The 19,016-nt window shown below is 35.5% G+C and overlaps 1 protein-coding gene across 1 annotated transcript in view; it reads right to left on the bottom strand.

Annotated features, from left to right (window-relative positions):
- Nucleotides 1-1,295: 1,295 nt before the first annotated feature.
- The window catches only part of CCDC34 (coiled-coil domain containing 34), a gene marked incomplete at its 5' end in the record, with an annotated part of 50,626 nt that continues 32,905 nt past the window's right edge, over nt 1,296-19,016 (bottom strand). The window contains 3 exons of the mRNA XM_082843994.1: nt 1,296-4,025; nt 5,445-5,586; nt 6,146-6,304. Coding sequence (XP_082700120.1) covers nt 3,811-4,025; nt 5,445-5,586; nt 6,146-6,304 — 516 coding nt within the window. The 3' untranslated portion in view covers nt 1,296-3,810. The remainder of the gene's footprint in view (nt 4,026-5,444; nt 5,587-6,145; nt 6,305-19,016) is intronic.

A 19,016-nucleotide genomic window follows, 5' to 3' on the forward strand; every position in this document is an offset into this window, starting at 1 on the left:
CTAACACTTCTACTCATGGCTTCTGTGACATCATACTCTACTGGGTCTCCTTCTACTTCATGGCTGCTCCTTCTCAGCATCCTTGCTAGCTGCTCAATTTCTAAATAGCTGAATACTCAGCCTTCTTTTTACTATCTAAACTCTTCCTAGGTAACCTGATTCCAGTCCCATGCTTTTAAATACCACCTACATACTGATGTTGCTTAAATTTGTATCTCCAATCCTGGCTCTCCCCTGAGCATCAGACAAGTATCTAACTGCCACTTCTACCAGGATATTAAGTTGCACCCCGAATCTAACAGACCTAGGACAGAATTCTGAAGGACTCCCCTCTTTCCATTCTCAGCCTATACATCTGCTCCTATCACTTTCTAATTCTGTGACAGTTATCTTCATTCACCCAGTGTATCAGGCCTAAAAACTAGAAGTCATATCTGATTTTTCCTCCTTCCCTCAACCAGACACCCAAATGTTAGCAGTCCTGTTTGCCTCACCTCCAAAATACATCCCAAATCCACCTCTACTTCTTATCATGTTGCTGCTGCCACGTTAATACAGACTATCACAATTTCTTTCCTGGATACTGCAAATCCTCCCAATGAGTCTCCCTGCTTTGATTCTTGGTCCCCAGCAAGCCAGTTTCCTCACACAGCCAGAGTAATCTCAAAGTATAAAACAGATCACATCAATTCCCTGCTTAAAAACTTTCAAGGGCTTCCCAATACAATTATGATAAAATCTGAACTACTGAACTCAGGATTATATATGATCTGGCCCTGCCTGACTCTCCAACCTTCACTCCTACTATTTTCCCCACTGCTTTCTCCACTCCAGCCACACCAACCTTTCTTCAAACACATCAGATTCATTTCTGCATTGGGGCCTGTGCACTGGCTGTTTCCTCTGACTGGATATCTCTTTCTGCAGATTTTAGCAAGGCAAGGCTAGCTCAGCAGCATGTTACCACTTCAGAGATGCCCATCCGCCTAAAAGAGTGGACCCACTCCTCCACCCAGTCACTATTTATCCCAATAGTGCCCTGTTTTATTTTCTTTATAGCACCTAGAGCCACAAAAATTATTTGTTTATATGTTTAGTATCTGTTTCCTATCACTGTCATGTAAGATCCCATGTGGGCAGCAGGGACCCTCTCTTACTCACAGATGAATCTCCAGCATCTAGAATACTCACTCGCACATAGTAGGTATTCAGTAAACATTGATTCAACTTGAAGAAAATGAAAACAACAGTATTCACTTTTTGCCCTTAGCACAGGGGTAAATGAAGATCCACTCCAAGTACTGACAAGTTAACTTTGATATATCACCAGTCAAGATTGGTATGTTAAACAGTCAGTTATTATGTAAATCAATTATCACTAAAGAAAGAATATTGGTACATCTTATCAGCATTATCATCATACAAAAAAGAAACAAACTTGCATTTTTTGGTACTTCCATGTATTATTTTACATCCCCACAATAAGTTTCTAAATTAGATAAGATATTGAACATTGAAAAAAATGAGGCGCCTTCCAGATAAGTAGATGTAAAACTAGGTCTATAATACCTGTGTTCTTTCTTTCAGATCATGAATTTGTTGACATTATAGGTTGCCTAGATATTTTAGAGCAGTTCCAATCAAGTAGCAGTAGAGTCAAAGAGATATTTTAAAAACCTCAATAGAAATTTCATACAGTTAATATAGTTTACAATGCCTAGAATACCAAGTATCCTGACTTTAAGAAAAATTGATTCAGGTTAAAAACACTAATCTCCTAGTAACAGGAGTATTGACTGGTTTGAAGAAGTCTTTGATGAACAAAAATGGAATTTTAGTAATAAATGTTTGATGGTCAAAATCTTTTAAAAAATGCACCATTGGGGTAGTAAAACAGGGTATCACAAGCCCACAGGATCAAGTCCAAATTCTGTAGTATACAGAACCTTTTTACTCCGACCCCTGCTTCTCTCCCAGCTACTTCTCACCACATGTTCATGATGGTTAAGGTCAGCCTCATAACCATCTAGAAAATTCCTGCTTATCTTTCACCAACTCAAATGTCACCTCCTCGTTGTAACCTTTCTTAATCCCTTCTCAGGCTGAGCTATCTCTTATCTATGCTCTCAGATGAACTCTGAGCATGATTTTAAGTATAATGTATTACAGCATTTATTCTATGTTTTCCTGGCTAGGCTGTAAATGTTTACTGAATTAAAGAAATATATCATTCAAATTCCTAAATCAATATGCAAAACATTTCTCACAGAGCAAATGTTCAACTAACATTGGTCAAACTAATTAATTACTGATTGAATGAAAAGTTTTATTAGGATTATGGTTACAGCTAAAAGTTGCCTAAATGACTAAATCTGTGTAAAACTGAAGATTTTTTAGATATAACAACTATATCTAAAACGCCCAGGAACACAAGCCTATATATGCTGTTTTTTACACACAAGTTTATTGCTACCCTGGCAAATTCTACATTCTCTCTACATAAGAGAATTTGCTCGTGTAGAATGATCACCTGTTAAGTTTCATTGCATCTAACAGGTTCCAAGAAGGATGGTCAGGCCACAAAATCTCACCAATATTTTGACCCAACAAACTCTGACTCCTCCCAAACTGTTCTCTGCTTAGAAGTGAAAAAATAAAATAAAACCAAATGAAGATGCCTGAATTGAGTGCTCAGTCCTTATGGGGCTCACAGACCCCCATGAGCAGGAAAAAAAAAAAAAAGAATTTTTCTAGATTTCTGACAATATGAATATTCTTCAAAGATCCCATTGCTGTTTCCTGCAGTTGACCAACACCATTGCAGGTTAATCACTAGAAACTTGACAACTGACTAACCTAGCAGAAACATGAAATACAGTCTAAATAGGAATCACTTTTAAATGAATTTACTGAACTTTATATTGCCCCAACAGATTTTCATTTCTTGATAGCCCACTAAGAAAAGATACAGACTTCTAAAACTTAATAAAAAGCGTTGAGTGCTACTTTAGTAATCCGTTGATATACTATCCTTAACGTGTATTTATTAAGATTTTTGATTTCACTTCAGTAAAAGATCACTCAACATTTAACATTAAAAAATAATGCATTGATATTTCTAATTTTAAAATTAACAACATAACTAATTATAACTATTTGTACAAAGTATAGCAAAGTATAGCAAAATATTAGTGTCTCAAGATTACTACATACCAATCTAAGATTGAGTCCAAAACAGTGTTTTTAAATTTTCCTTTCAAAACCCAAACTTCATTTCTCTGTTACCAAACATGACTTCAGTTAGCGATTTACAAATATTTACACAGGGAAAAATATACCAAAAGCCATCAACAAAGACTGTTTTTGATTACTCTGGGATTCTAACCCATTTAGATTCTTCTAAGAATTATCTTGAGCATGCAGTTTAGAAATGCTTCTTTGAACAACTTAATCTTACATTGTTCATAAACATAAACACACAACATATAGTATGAAAGAACACATGAAAAATTGTTGCTTTTACTGGTATTAGAGGGTAGTTTTAATACAAGCTAAATACAAACACAATTGTTAGATTCAGTCACGTATCCTGCAAAACAATATGCCAAGATCAACCTTGAAGCATTTATAAAAATGAAAATGTATAAAATATCTTCCTCAATTAACTCTAAGGACTCTGTATACAAATGCAAGAATTTGAACTTATCAATAATACATCAAATGTTGAGCAACTAATTGAGCAGTAAAAAAACAATTTCTGATTTTAAAATTAAATAGCTCCAGGTAAAAGCATGTAATTTCCCACATCTACTATCTTTGTATTCTGCACAGAGTTCCAAGGCAAAGACTGCTTCTGGATTTATGCATTACCAGAGAGGATGACCTGTTTGGCTGGCTTATCACAGGCCTTTTAGTCTTCTTTCCTGATAGATCCTTTGCTCCTTTGGGAGGAGGCACAGGAGCTGGTTTCCATGGAATTGGGTTATAAAAGGCTGGCTCTGGATAAGAATTTCCACTGTAAAAACCTAAAATTATGAAAAAATCAGATCAAAACAAGAAGAAAACTTTTTGAGATCAAAGAAACTACATATTTTAAAATTCACAGAAAAATGTTAAAAGGGCAAAAATATTATTGATAAACCAATTTGACTCATTTAAAACTTGAACTCTCAAATATTTTCAAACACAGTAAGTACTGAAGTAAAAATTAAAATATAAATCTAAGCATTCAAAGAACATTAATGTTCACATCTATATATATAGAAACTCATAAAAGTTCTCCTAAGAAATTAATTTTAGAACCCTTAAAAAGAACAAAATCTTCATTTTAACTCAGTCTGGGAAACCGCTGATTGTGTACATGTTTCCCCGAGTTGGACACTAAAGTTTGCAGAAAAAATGTATGTTGCATATGTAGCTAAAGTGAATCAAGATTCTTGTTTAGAACCACTTAAATTCTAAATCACTGTCAATCAGATTTCATAATATCACTGTAATTTTGATAATTAAGAGCAGTAGAGCATTTGCAAAGATTTATTAGAATAAAACTTATTTAAATGCAAAAAATAAAATAATCCATTATTTCACCAATTAACTTCTAGTCAATATGTATATTCCACCTAAGTTTTAACTTTACTATCCAATCATTTGGTTAAAACCACTGCTTATTACTCTTATTTCAAATAAGAGAACAAAAAAACAGAGCAGACCCTGCTCGGTAGCTGTAATGGATGACCTCTGTGACATGCAGGAGAGGCCTAAATCCTGACAGCAGGAATGTGTCATTCAGACATTGGCAACCCACTTTGGCTGCATAGATATGTCAACACACACTTCACCACGATGGTCAAAACAAAGTCTGGAATATGTCCTATTGTGTGAACAAAACAGAATGGGAGTATTTTTAATAATAAATCACTTAAACAAGTGAAGGCAGCTGTCAGCAAGGCATGAGCTTCCAACATGAAGTACAAAGAAAAACATGCATTGCCATTTATAATCAGACCAAGCCTAAAGGCCAACCAGGTCTGTGTCTGGTTCATGTGCTGTCTAGTATTCCACCCTGCAAAAAGAATGTGCCAAAGACACTGGAAGCTCTGCCTCAGAGAGGGTTAGAAAAGGGGAAGAAAATGACCCCTTCAATATATCCTGATTAAGGCTTTAAAATCCAAGGAATGTAAGAAAATTTTACTTGTTTCTTAACCTTAGAAATCATTACTTTGCAGTTTTACCACTATTGCCTTTAAAATGTATCTGGTTTTAGAGAATGACAACAAATTTGTAGTATCTCCACAGGAATACAGTATGTTATAATCTTCCAGAAAATAGTAATTTGAAAGAAAAAAGATTTTTACACATTTCTATTTCTGTCAAAAGGAAACATAATATATAATATTCACTCCTGCAAGCCGTATTTATGTAACCCACATAACATAAAAACCAACCTGTGAGTTTTCCATTGGCATAACCATAGCTCTTTGCAGCTGGACGAGGTTTATTTTTTGCATTTTCCAACCATTCCTTAAACTTTTTTTCTGCTATTTCCTTTTTTTCCTGTAATTCAGCCTGCCGTTGTTTTTCTTTTTCCTTAAAATGACAAGACCAAAGAATCTCCAGGGATATTCTGTAACTAAAAATTCTATTCAAATTCTACTGACTCTTTTCCCCAGTAGCTCCCCATCCCAATGGCTTTCTGATCAGAAATACTGAATCATAATTCTATAGAGAGCAAAATTTAACATGATCAGGGATGTGATATGAAGGTGGCTGCCTCTAAACAATGACATTAAACCTAAGAAGAAAAAAGCAATTTGCTGTTTTAAAATAGAATAGTAATTTATAATAATGTAATAAAACTTTCCATAAAAGTGCATTGAATAATATTTAAAAGCATAAACAACAATAAAAAGTTTGAACCTGACTGCAGAAATATCAATAGGCTTATTAATACTTCTCAACCTAAGAAAACCACAAATGCATATTCATTTCTGAAGCTTAATTATAGTATAACAAGTAGGGGTAGCTACATGTATTTATATTATGATAAGATAGTGCCAATTTTCTATTAGAAACTCTTTATACAATATAGCTGGCACATGTAAACACGAAAGTCATGTATTCTAACTGAGCACTTTAGTGAAAATACCTTTTCTTTCTTCTTCTTCTCACATTCTTCAGCATTTTTTTTCTTTAACCATTCTTCATATTTTTCTTTTGCTTTTTCTTGTAAATGTTCTTTCTCCAGCTCCTTTGCTGCTTTTTCCTCCTTCTCTTTATTAATTTTTTGTTCCTTTTCTTTTCTTTTCTTAAATAAAAATGAAGGAATTTTAATTGGAGTATCTGTAATCATCCTCATACAAGGGAGAAGTGTTATATGCAGCAATTCTCTAAACTTCAGTTATTTCTTAAAATAGGTGGTAAAATAGTGGTTGACACAGTGTGGCTTATGAAAATATATAACATACCTGCACTTACCTGATCAATTTTAGTCTACCAGCTTGAGTATACGTTTCATGATGGCCATAACAAAGGTCTTGCTTGACAAAGTACACTCAGAGACTGGAACAGTGTTAAGTAAATAGTAGGTGTTCTATAAAGATTTGCTGAGTAAATTAGTGGACAGAAATTATGACCTATTAGACTCTCCTGAATCTTAGTGTTTTTTGATGGATGTTTACCCCCACTCTAAAACAGGAGCCACATGTGTACACATTCCCCAGACAATTTGCCAATACAAATACTTGGATAAATTTTCACCATCAAAGAGTTACAGAGCACAAATTTTGGGCCATTAAGTACTGCTATAAGGGCACATACAGACAAATCTCTGGCTATGTAATTCTTATACGCCTTACACAGACCAAGGATTGGCAAACTATGGCCTGCAGGCCAAATATGGTCCATCAACCACCTGTATTTGTAAACAAAGTTTTACTGAAATGTGGCCACACATTTATTTACATATTTCTTGTCTATGCTGCTTTTGCACCACAACAGCAAAGTTAAATAGTTGCAACAGAGATTGCATGGTCCACAAAGCCTAAAATTTTATCTAGCCCCTTGAAGAAAAAACTTGACACAGACTATAAGTCAATGTTTCTTCCTTTTCTCACTCAAAAGATAATCTACCAACACAGCTAAATTCTAAATAACCAATGACATGGCTAGCTCTCTTTATCAAAGGTTTAGAAAATAATCTGCAAACATGAAGTATATGCAATACAAATGCCATATACATCACCCTTCATTGAGCAAAGAAATATGAGCCAAGAAATTCTTCCCTTAAAAGCATCCTGTAGAATACTTTAATACAAGCAATTCAAATAAGACCCAAGTAACGAACATCAGTTACATACAACATATGTCCAGTGCTGTGCAGGAAAGGCGGGTCTTAAAGCACGGGAATTCCCTGATGGTCCAATGGTTAGGACTTTGTGCTTTAACTGCTGAGGGCACAGGTTCAATCCCTCCTCAGGGAACTAATAAGATCCCACAAGCCTCGAGGAGAGGCCAAAGAATAAAAAAATTAAAGCCCTGTCATTCCCCAAGTTACTATATTTCCTTATTGTTGGTCTGCCAATAGCTGCAAAAGGAAATCCTTTCTTGCTGAGAACTCAATATCCATTGAAATAATGCTGGAATTTAACTATTGGGTTAAATTCCACAAAGAAGTTAAGTAATCTGCCCAAGGTCGCACAGATGGTAAATGACAGATCACTACATATCTCTTATATACATATGAGAGAACGCTGAAAACAATTTTTTGCCAATAAATTCAATTTAAATAAGATGTCAAAATTCCTTAAAGATACATCACTTTCCAAAACCGATTCAAGAAGAAACAGAGTAACTGAATGAACCTCTACTTGTAAAACAATTCAGAATTTAAAACTTTCCCACAAAGAAAACTCTAGCCTCCAGTTGCTTCACTGGTAGAGTCTATCACACGTCTAAGGAAGCAACAGTACCAATTACTACACAAATTGTTTTAAAAAACAGAAAAAGGGAACACTTCCAAGCTCCTTTTAGGAGCCCACTATTTCTCTAAAGTCCAAACCAAATATGAAAATTACAAGATAATACTAGGAATAAGTCAAGATAACTGCTCTCATCAGAAACATGAAATACTTAGGGATACATTTTAAAAAGACGTATAATACCCCTGTACACTGAAAACAAAAAAAAAAGAAGAAAAAAACAGATAAATATGGCTTAAATAAATAGAAAAAAAATCATGTTTATACATTTATAATTTGATATTATTAAGATAGCAATTTTCTCCTGAATGATCTATATATTTAATGTAATCTCAATAGTATCAGGCACTATTCAAGCAAGCATGATTAGGGAAATTGATAAGCTAATTCTAAACGGAAAGGGTGCAGAGCAGCTAAAACAATTCTGAAATAGAAGAAAAACGATGGAAGACTTACACTATTTGATTAGAAGAATTTTAAATTCAAGAATTACTATATAAAGCTATAGTAAGCAGATAGTGTAGTACTGGCATAGGAAATGGGTCAACTGAACAGAATACAGTCCAGAAATAGACCCAGACGTATTTGGTCAATAGATTTGAAATAAAAATGTCAGGGTAACTGAGTAGGGAAAATATTATCTTTCAACACAGTGTTGGAACAACTGTATATCCATATTCCAAAAAAATGAACCTTGACCCTTGTCACATGCCAACATTAAAATTAACTCAAAATGCAAATAGGTAAAAGCTGAAGTTATAAAACTTCTAGAAGAAAACAACGGAGAATATTTTATAACCGTGGCATAGGCAAACGTTTCTTTAATAGAACACAAAACCCACAGACTATAAAAGAAAAAACAGAAATATGGAACTTAACCAAAATTTAAAATTTCTGCTCTTTAAACATATAAAAAAATTAAAAGGAGGAAATATTTATAATACATGTTACAGGACTTAAAGGAATATAAGAAGAATTCTTACAACTTACTATTAAGACACACAAAATGGGAAAAACTTAAACACTAAACTAAACAAACAAAAAACAAGAGATGTAGAAATGGTCAATAGTGCTATGGATTGAATTCTGTCCCACCAAAATTCATATATTGAAGCCCTAATCCTCAATGTAACTTTTTTTTCTTTTTTTTAAATTGGAGTATAGGTGGTTTACAATGTTGTGTTTAGTTTCAGGTGTACAGCAAAGTGATACACAGACACATTCATTACTTTTCAGATTCTTTTCTCATATAGGTTATCACAGAATATTGAATATAGAGTTCCCTGTGCTATACAGTAGGTCCTTGTTGTATACAGTAGTGTGCGTATGTTAATCACGAGGCTACTGATTTATCACCCCCCCCCCATGTTTCACCTTTGGTAACCATAACTTTGTTTTCAATATGTGTAAGTCTCTTTCTGCTTTGTAAATAAGTTCATTTGTATCATTTTTTAAAAATTTGATACCACATATGAATGACATCATATGATATTTCTCTTCCTCTGACTTACTTCCCTAAGTATGATAATCTCTTGGTCCATCCATGTTGCTGCAAATGGCATTTTGTTCTTTTTTATGGCTGAGTAATATTCCATTGTAAGTATGTACCAACTCTTCTTTATTCCTCTGTCAATGGACACTAGATTGCTTCCATGTCTTGTCTACTGTAAATAGTGCTGCAATGAACACTGGGGTACACCTATCTTTTTGAATTATGGTTTCCTCCAAATATATGCCCAGGAGTGGGATTGCTGAATCATATGGTAGTTCTAGTTTTAGTTTTTTAAGGAACCTCTATAATGTTCTCCATACTGGTTGTACCAATTTACATTCCCACCAACAGTGTAGAAGAGTTCCCTTTTATCCACACCCTATCCAGCATTTTATGCTTTGTAGACTTTTTGATGATGGCCATTCTGACCGGTGTTAGGTGATACCTCATTGTAGTTTTGATTTGCCTTTCTATGGTAATTGGTTATGTTGAGCATCTGTCCATGTGCTTTTTGGCCATCTGTATGTCTTCTTGGCAGAAATGTTTACTTAGATCTGCCTACGTTTTCAAAAAATTTTATTTCATTTACTTTTTTATACAGTAGGTTCTTATTAGTCATCAATTTTATACACATCAGCATATACATTGCAATCCCAATCGTCCAGTTCATCACACCACCATACCCACACCCCCGTGGCTTTCCACCCTTGGTGTCCATAAGTTTATTCTCTACATCTGTGTCTCAACTTCTGCCCTGCAAACCAGTTCATCTATACCATTTTTCTAGGTTCCACATACATGCATTAATATACGATATTTGTTTCTGTCTTTCTGACTTACTTCACTCTGTATGACAGTCTCTAGATCCATCCATGTCTCAACAAATGACCCAATTTCATTCCTTTTTATGGCTCAGTAATATTCCATTGCATTTATGTACCACTTCTTTATCCATTCGTCTGTCGATGGGCATTTAGGTTGCTTCCATGACCTGGTTATTGTAAATAGTGCTGCAATGAACATTGGGGTGCATGTGTCTTTTTGAATTATGGTTTTCTCTGGGTATATGCCCAGTAGTGGGATTGCTGGATCATATGGTAATTCTATTTTTAGTTTTGTAAGGACCCTCCATAATGTTCTCTATAGTGGCTGTATCAATTTACATTCCCACCAACAGTGCAAGAGGGTTTCCTTTTCTCCACACCCTCTCCAGCATTTGTTGTTTGTAGACATTTTGATGATGCCCATTCTAACCACTGTGAGGTGATACCTCATTGTAGTTTTGATTTGAATTTCTCTAATAATTAGTGATGTTGAGCAGCTTTTCATCTGCTTCTTGATCATCTGTATGCCTTCTTTGGAGAAATGTCTATTTAGGTCTTCTGCCCATTTTTGGACTGGGTTGTTTGTTTCTTTAATATTGAGCTGCATGAGCTGTTTATATATTTTGGAGATTGATCCTTTGTCCGTTGATTCGTTTGCAAATATTTTCTCCCATTCTGAGGGTTGTCTTTTCTTCTTGTTTATGGTTTCCTTTGCTGTGCAAAAGCTTTGAAGTTTCATTAGGTCCCATTTGTTTATTTTTGTGTTTATTTCCATTACTCTAGGAGGTGGATCAAAAAAGATCTTGCTGTGATTTATGTCAAAGAGTGTTCTTCCTACATTTTCCTCTAAGTGTTATAGTGTCCAGTCTTATATTTAGGTCACTAATCCATTTTGAGTTTATTTTTGTGTTTGGTGTTAGGGAGTGTTCTAATTTCACTCTTTTACATGTAGCTGTCCAGTTTTCACAGCACCACTTATTGAAGAGACTGTCTTTTCTCCATTGTATATCCTTGCCTCCTTTGTCATAGATTAGTTGACCACAGGTGCATGGGTTTATCTCTGGGCTTTCTATCTTGTTCCATTGATCTATGTTTCTGTTTTTGTGCCAGTACCATATTGTCTTCATTACTGTACCTTTGTAGTATAGTCTGAAGTCAGGGAGCCTGATTCCTCCAGTTCCGTTTTCTTCCCCTCAAACTGCTTTGGCTATTCGGGGTCTTTTGAGTCTCCATACAAATTTTAAGATTTTTTGTTCTAGTTCCTTAAAAAATGCCATCGCTAATTTGATAGGGATTGCATTGCATCTGTAGATTGCTTTGGGTAGTATAGTCATTTTCACAATATTGATTCTTTCAATCCAAGAACATGGTATATCTCTCCATCTGTTGGTATCATCTTTAATTTCTTTCATCAGTGTCTTATACTTTTCTGCATACAGGTCTTTGGTCTCCCTAGGTAGGTTTATTCCTAGGTATTTTATTCTTTTTGTTGCAATGGTAAATGGAAGTGTTTCCTTAATTTCTCTTTCATATTTTTCTGAAAATCATTAGTGTATAGGAATGCAAGAGATTTCTGTGCATTAATTTTGTATCCTGCAACTTTACCAAATTGATTAGCTCTAGTAGTTTTCTGGTGGCATCTTTAGGATTCTCTATGTATAGTATCATGTCATCTGCAAACAGTGACAGTTTTACTTCTACACTTCCAATTTGTATTCTTTATATTTCATTTTCTTCTCTGATTGCCGTGGCTAGGACTTCCAAAACTATGTTGAATAACAGTGGTGAGAGTGGACATCCTTGTCTTGTTCCTGATCTTAGAGGAAATTCTTTCAATTTTTCACCATTGAGAATGATGTTTGCTGTGGGTTTGTCGTATATGGCCTTTATTATTTTGAGGTAGGTTCCCTCTATGCCCACTTTCTGGAGAGTTTTTATCATAAATAGGTGTTGAATTTTGTCAAAAGCTTTTTCTGCATCTATTGAGATGATCATATGGTTTTTATTCTTCAATTTGTTAATATGCTGTATCACATTGATTGATTTGTGTACATTGAAGAATCCCTGCATCCCTGGGATAAATCCCACTTGATCATGATGTATGATCCTTTTAATGTGTTGCTGGATTCTGTTTGCTAGTTTGTTGTTCAAGATTTTTGCATCTATATTCATCAGTGATATTGGTCTGTAACTTTCTTTTTTGTAGTATCTTTGTCTGGTTTTGGCATCAGGGTGATGATGGCCTCATAGAATGAGTTTGGGAGTGTTCTTTCCTCTGAAATTTTTTGGAAGAGTTTGAGAAGGATGGGGGTTAGCTCTTCTCTAAATGTTTCAAAGAATTCACCTGGGAAGCCATCTGGTCCGGGACTTTTGTTTGTTGGAAGATTTTTAATCACCATTTCAATTTCATTACTTGTGATTGGTCTGTTCATATTTTCTATTACTTCCTGGTTCAGTCTTGGAAGGTTATACCTTTCTAAGATTTTGTCCATTTCTTCCAGGTTGTCCATTTTATTGGCATAGAGTTGCTTGTAGAAGTCTCTTAGGATGCTTTGTTTCTCTGCAGTGTCTGTTGTAACTTCTCCTTTTTCATTTCTAATCTTATTGATTTGAGTCCTCTCCCTCTTTTTCTTGACAAGTCTGGCTAATGGTTTATCAATTTTGTTTATCTTCTCAAAGAACTAGCTTTTAGTTTTATTGATCTTTGCTATTGTTTTCTCTGTTTCTATTTCATTTATTTCTGCTCTGATTTTTATGATATCTTTCATTCTGCTCACTTTGCATTTTGTTTGTTCTTCTTTCTCTAGTTCCTTTAGGTGTAAGGTTATATTGTTTGAGAATTTTCTTGTTTCTTGAGGTAGGCTTGTAGAGCTATAAACTTCCCTCTTAGAACTGCCTTTGCTGCATCCCATAGGTTTTGGATCATCGTGTTTTCATTGCCATTTGTCTCTAGGTATTTTTTTATTTCCGGTTTCATTTCTTCAGTGATCCCTTGGTTATTTAGTAACGTATTGTTTAGCCTCCATGTGTTTGTGTTTTTTATGTGTTTTCCCCCTGTGATTCATTTCTAATCTCATAGTATTGTGGTCAGAAAAGATGCTTGATATGGTTTCAATTTTCTTAAATTTACTGAGGCTTGATTTGTGACCCAAGACGTGATCTATCCTGGAGAATGTTCCATGCACACTTGAGAAGAAAGTGTAATCTGCTGTTTTTGGATGGAATGTCCTATAAATATCAACTAAATCTATCTGGTCTATTGTGTCATTTAAAGCTTCTGTTTCTTTATTTATTTTCATTTTGGATGATCTGTCCATTGGTGTAAGTGAGTTGTTAAAGTCCCCCACTATTATTGTGTTACTGTCGATTTCCTTTTTTATAGCAGTTAGCAGTTGCCTTATGTATTAAGGTGCTCCTATGTTGTGTGCATATATATTTATAACTGTTATATCTTCTTCTTGGGTTGATCCCTTGATCATTATGTAGTGTCCTTCGTTGTCTCTTGTAAGATTCTTTATTTTAAAGTATATTTTATCTGATATGAGTACTGCTACTCCAGCTTTCTTTTGATTTCCATTTGCATGGAATATGTTTTTCCAACCCCTCACTTTCAGTCTATATGTGTCCCTAGGTCTGAAGTGGGTCTCTTTTAGACAGCATATATATGGGTCTTGGTTTTGTATCCATTTGGCAAGCCTGTGTCTTTTGCTTGGAGCACTTAATCCATTCACGATTAAGGTAATTATTGATAGGTATGTTCCATGACCATTTTCTTATATTGTTTTGGGTTTGTTTTTGTAGGTCCCTTTCTTCTCTTGTGTTTCCCACTTAGAGAAGTTCCTTTAGCATTTGTTGTAGAGCTGGTTTGGTGGTGCTGAATTCTCTTAGCTTTTGCTTGTCTGTAAAGCTTTTGATTTCTCCATTGAATCTGAATGAGATCCTTGCCAGGTAGAGTAATCTTAGTTGTAGGTTCTTCCCTTTCATCACTTTAAGTATATCATGCCACTCCCTTCTGGCTTGTAGAGTTTCTCCTGAGAAATCAGCTGTTAACCTCATGGGAGTTCCCTTGTATGTTATTTGTCATTTTTCCCTTGTTGCTTTCAATAATTTTTCTTTGTCTTTAATTTTGGCCAATTTGATTAGTATGTGTCTCGGTGTGTTTCTCCTTGGGTTTATCCTGTATGGGACTCACTGTGCTTCCTGAACTTGGGTGGCTATTTCCTTTCCCATGTTAGGGAAGTTTTCGAATATAATCTCCTCAAATATTTCCTCTGGTCCTTTCTCACTTCTTCTGGGACCCCTATTTTGCGAATGTTGCTGCGTTTAATGTTGTCCCAGAGGTCTCTTAGGCTGTCTTCATTTCTTTTCATTCTTTTTTTTTTTTATTCTGTTCCACAGCAGTGAATTCCACCATTTTGTCTTCTAGGTCACTTATCCGTTCTTCTGCCTCAGTTATTCTGCTATTGATTCCTTCTAGTGTAGTTTTCATTTCCGTTATTGTACTGTTCATCTCTGTTTGTTTGTTCTGTAATTCTTTTAGGTCTTTGTTAAACATTTCTTGCATCTTCTCGATCTTTGCCTCCATTCTTTTTCCGAGGTCCTGGATCATCTTCACTATTATTATTCTGAATTCTTTTTCTGGAAGGTTGCCTATCTCCACTTCATTTAGTTGTTTTTCTGAGGTTTTATCTTGTTCCTTCATCTGGTACATAGCCCTCTGCCTTTTCATCTTGTCTATGTTTCTGTGAATGTGGTTTTTGTTCCACAGGCTGCAGGATTGTAGTTCTTCTTGCTTCTCAACTTAATCTCTTTAAGGCTAAATGCGCATATGCCAACATTAGCAGCCTGAATCTTACAATACCTGCTAGTGTTGAAGGGTCTCTTGCAGAGGCAAGGTGTGGCTGTGGCTCACTGTGGGGACAAGGACACTGGAAGCAGAAGTTCTGGCAAGTACTCCTTGGTGTGAGCCCTCCCAGAGTCTGCCTTCTACCTACTTTTTGATTGGGTTGTTTATTTGATATAGAGCTGCATGAGTTGTTTGTATATTTTGGAGATTAATCCCGTTTCAGTTGCTTCGTTTGCAAATATTTTCTCCCATTCTGTGGGTTGTCTTTTTATTTTGTTTACGGTTTCCTTTGCTGTGTAGAAGCTTTTAAGTTTCATTAGGTCCTATTTGCTTATATTTGTTTTTATTTTCCTTAGTCTAGGAGGTGTATCAAAAAATATCTTGCTGCGATTTACATCAAGGAGTATTGTGCCTATGTTTTCCTCTAAGAGTTTTATAGTGTGTAGCCTTACATTTAGGTCTTTGATCCATTTTGAGTTTATTTTTATGTATAGTGTTTATGAAATGTCTAATTTCATTCTTTTACATGTAGCTATCCAGTTTTCTCAGCACCACTTTTTGAAGAGACTGTCTTTTCTCCTTTGTATATTCTTGCCTGCTTTGTCATAGATTAATTGACCATAGGTGGGTGGGTTTATTTCTGGGCTTTCTCTCCTGTTCCATTGATCTGTATTTCTGATTTTGTGCAAGTACCATACTGTTTTGATTACTGTAGCTTTACAGTATAGTCTGAAGTCAGGTAACCTGATTCCTCCAGCTCCATTTTTCTTTCTCAGAATTGCTTTCGCTATTCAGAGTCTTTTGTGCTTCCATATAAATTTTAAAAATCTTTGTTCTGCTTCTGTGAAAAATGTCATTGGTAATTTGACAGGGACTCCACCGAGTCTGTAGTTGCCTCGCGTAGCATAGTCATTTTGACAATATTGATTCTTCCAATCCAAAACAACACCTTTCCACGTCATCTTTGTGTCACCTTTGATTTCCTTCACCACGTCTTATAGTTTTCAGAATACGGGTCTTTTGTCTCCTCAGGTAGGTTTACTCCTATGTATTTTATCCTTTTTGATGCGATGGTAAATGGGATTGTTTCCTTGATTTCTCTTTCTGATCTTTAGTTGTTAGTGTATAGGAATGCAAGATTTTGGTGTATTAATTTTGCATCCTGTACATTTACTGAATTCACTGATGAGCTCTAGTAGTTTTCTGGTAGCATCTTTTCTATGTATAATATCATGTTGCTGCAAACAGTGACAGTTTTACTTCTTTTTCAATTTGCATTCCCCTTATTTCTTTTCTTCTCTGATTGCTGTGGCTAGGACTTCCAAAACTATGCTGAATAAAAGTGGTGACAGTGGACATCCTTGTCTTGTTCCTATCTCAGAATGCTTTCAGCTTTTTACTGTTGAGAATGTTAGCTGTGGACTTGTCATATAAGGCCTTTACTATGTAGAGGTAAGTTCCCTTTATGCCTACTTCTGGAGAATTTTTATTATAAATGGGTGTTGAATTTTGTCAAAGCTTTTTCTGCATCTATTGAGATGATCATATGGTTTTTAGTCTTCAGTTTGTTAACATGGTGTATAACAGTGATTGATTTGTGGATATTGTAGAATCCTTGCATCCCTGGGATAAATCCCACTTGACCATGGTGTATGGGATTCAGGTTGCTAGTATTTCGTTGAGGATTTTTCCGTCTATGTTCATCAGTGATACTGGCCGGTAATTTTCTCTTTTTGTGGTATCTTTGTCTGGTTTTGGTATCAGGGTCATGGTGGCCACATAGAAAGTTTGGGAGTGTTCCTTCCTCTACAATTTTTGGAATAGTTTCAGAAGGATAGGTGTTAACTCTTTTCTACATGTTTGATAGAATTCACCTGTGAAGCTATCTGGTCCTGCATTTTTGTTAGTTGGAAGCTTTTTAATCAGTTTCAATTTCAGTACTTGTGATAGGTCTATTCATATCTTCTATTTCTTCCTGGTTCAGTCTTGGAAGCTTGTACCTTTCTAAGAATTAGTCTATTTTTCCAGGTTGTCCATTTTATTGGCATATAGTTTTTTGTAGTAGTCTCTTATGATCCTTTGTATTTCTGTGGTGTCAGTTGTAACTTTTCATTTTCATTTCTAATTTTATTGATTTGAGTCCTCATTTTTCTTGATGAATCTGGCTAACGGTTTATCAATTTTGTTTATCTTCTCAAAGAATCAGCTTTTAGTTTCATTGATCTTTACTACTGTTTTCTTCATCTCTATTTCATTTATTTCTGCTCTGATCTTTATGATTTCTTTCCTTCTACTAACTTTGGGTTTTGTTTGTTCTTCTTTCTCTAGTTCCTTTACATGTAAGGTTAGGTTGTTTTTTTGAGATTTTCTTGTTTCCTGAGTTAAGACTGTATTGCTATGAACTTCCCTCATAGAACTGCTTTTGCTGCACCCCATAGGTTTTGGATCATCGTGTTTTCATTGTCATTTGTCTCTAGTATTTTTTATTTATTTATTTTTTGTCTCTAGGTATTTTTTAATTTCCTCTTTGATTTCTTCAGTGATCCATGGTTGTTTTGTAACATGTTATTTAGCCTCCATGTGTTTGTGTTTTTTACGGTTTTTATTTCCTGTAATTGATTTCTAATCTCATAGTGTTGTGGTTAGAAAATATTCTTGATATGATTTCAATTTTCTTAAATTTACTGAGGGTTGATTTGTGGCCCAAGATGTGATCTATCCTGGAGAATGTTCCATATGCACTTGAGAACAATCAAAGGAATGTTGTAATAAATACCAATTAAGTCCATAGGGTCTAGTATGTCATTCAAGACCTGTGTTTCCTTGTTGATTTTCTGTCTGGATGATCTGTCCAGTGATGGGACTGGGGTGTTAAAGTCCCCCACTATTATTGTGTTAGTGTCAATTTCTTTTTCTATGGCTGTTAGCATTTGCCTTGTATATTGAGGTGCTCCTATGTTGGGTACACATATATTTGTAATTGTTATATCTTCTTCGTGGATTGATCCCATGATCGTTATGTAGTGTCCTTCTTTGTCTCTTGTAACAGTCTTTATTTTAAAGTCTATTTTGTGTGATGTGAGTTTTGATACTCCAGCTTTCTTTTGATTTCCATTTGCATGGGATACCTTTTTCCGTCCCCTCACATTCCCTCTGTATGTGTCCCTAGGGCTAAAGCGGGTCTCTTGTAGACAGCATATATATGGGTCTTGTTTTTGTATACATTCAGCCTGTCTGTGTCTTTTGGTTGGAGCATTTAATCCATTTACATTTAAGGTAATTATCGATATGTCTGTTCTTACTGCCAATTTGTTAACTAGATTTGTTTTTGTAGGCCTTTTTTCTTCCCTTCCTCTTCTCTTGTGATTTTTTTTCCCCCTTTGCGGTACACGGGCCTCTCACTACCGTGGCCTCTCCCACCGCAGAGCACAGGCTCTGGACGTGCAGGCTCAGCGGCCGTGACCCACGGGCCCAGCCGCTCCCCGGCATGTGGGATCCTCCCGGACTGGGGCACGAACCCGTGTACCCTGCATCGGCAGGCAGACTCCCAACCACTGTGCCACCAGGGAAGCCCTTCTCTTGTGATTTGATGTCTATCTTTTAGCGTTGTGATTGGGTTGCTTCTTCTTTTTCGTGTGTGTATCTATTGTAGAATTTTGGTTTGTGGTTCCCAAAAGGTTTTGACCTAGCAGTCTATATATGTACAAGACTGTTTTAACTTGCTGGTCTCTTAATTTCCAATGCATTATCAATATCCTGCATTTGTACTCTCTTCTCACGACTGCTGGTTTTACTATCATATTTGTGTGTGGAGATTTCCTACCTCTGCTTTATGTTTATCTTAACTGGTGAGCTTTCCCATTCATAATTTTCTTGAT

Source organism: Leucopleurus acutus (genome assembly GCF_964270905.1).
Source record: "Leucopleurus acutus genome assembly, chromosome: 8".
Lineage (NCBI taxonomy): Eukaryota > Metazoa > Chordata > Mammalia > Artiodactyla > Delphinidae > Leucopleurus > Leucopleurus acutus.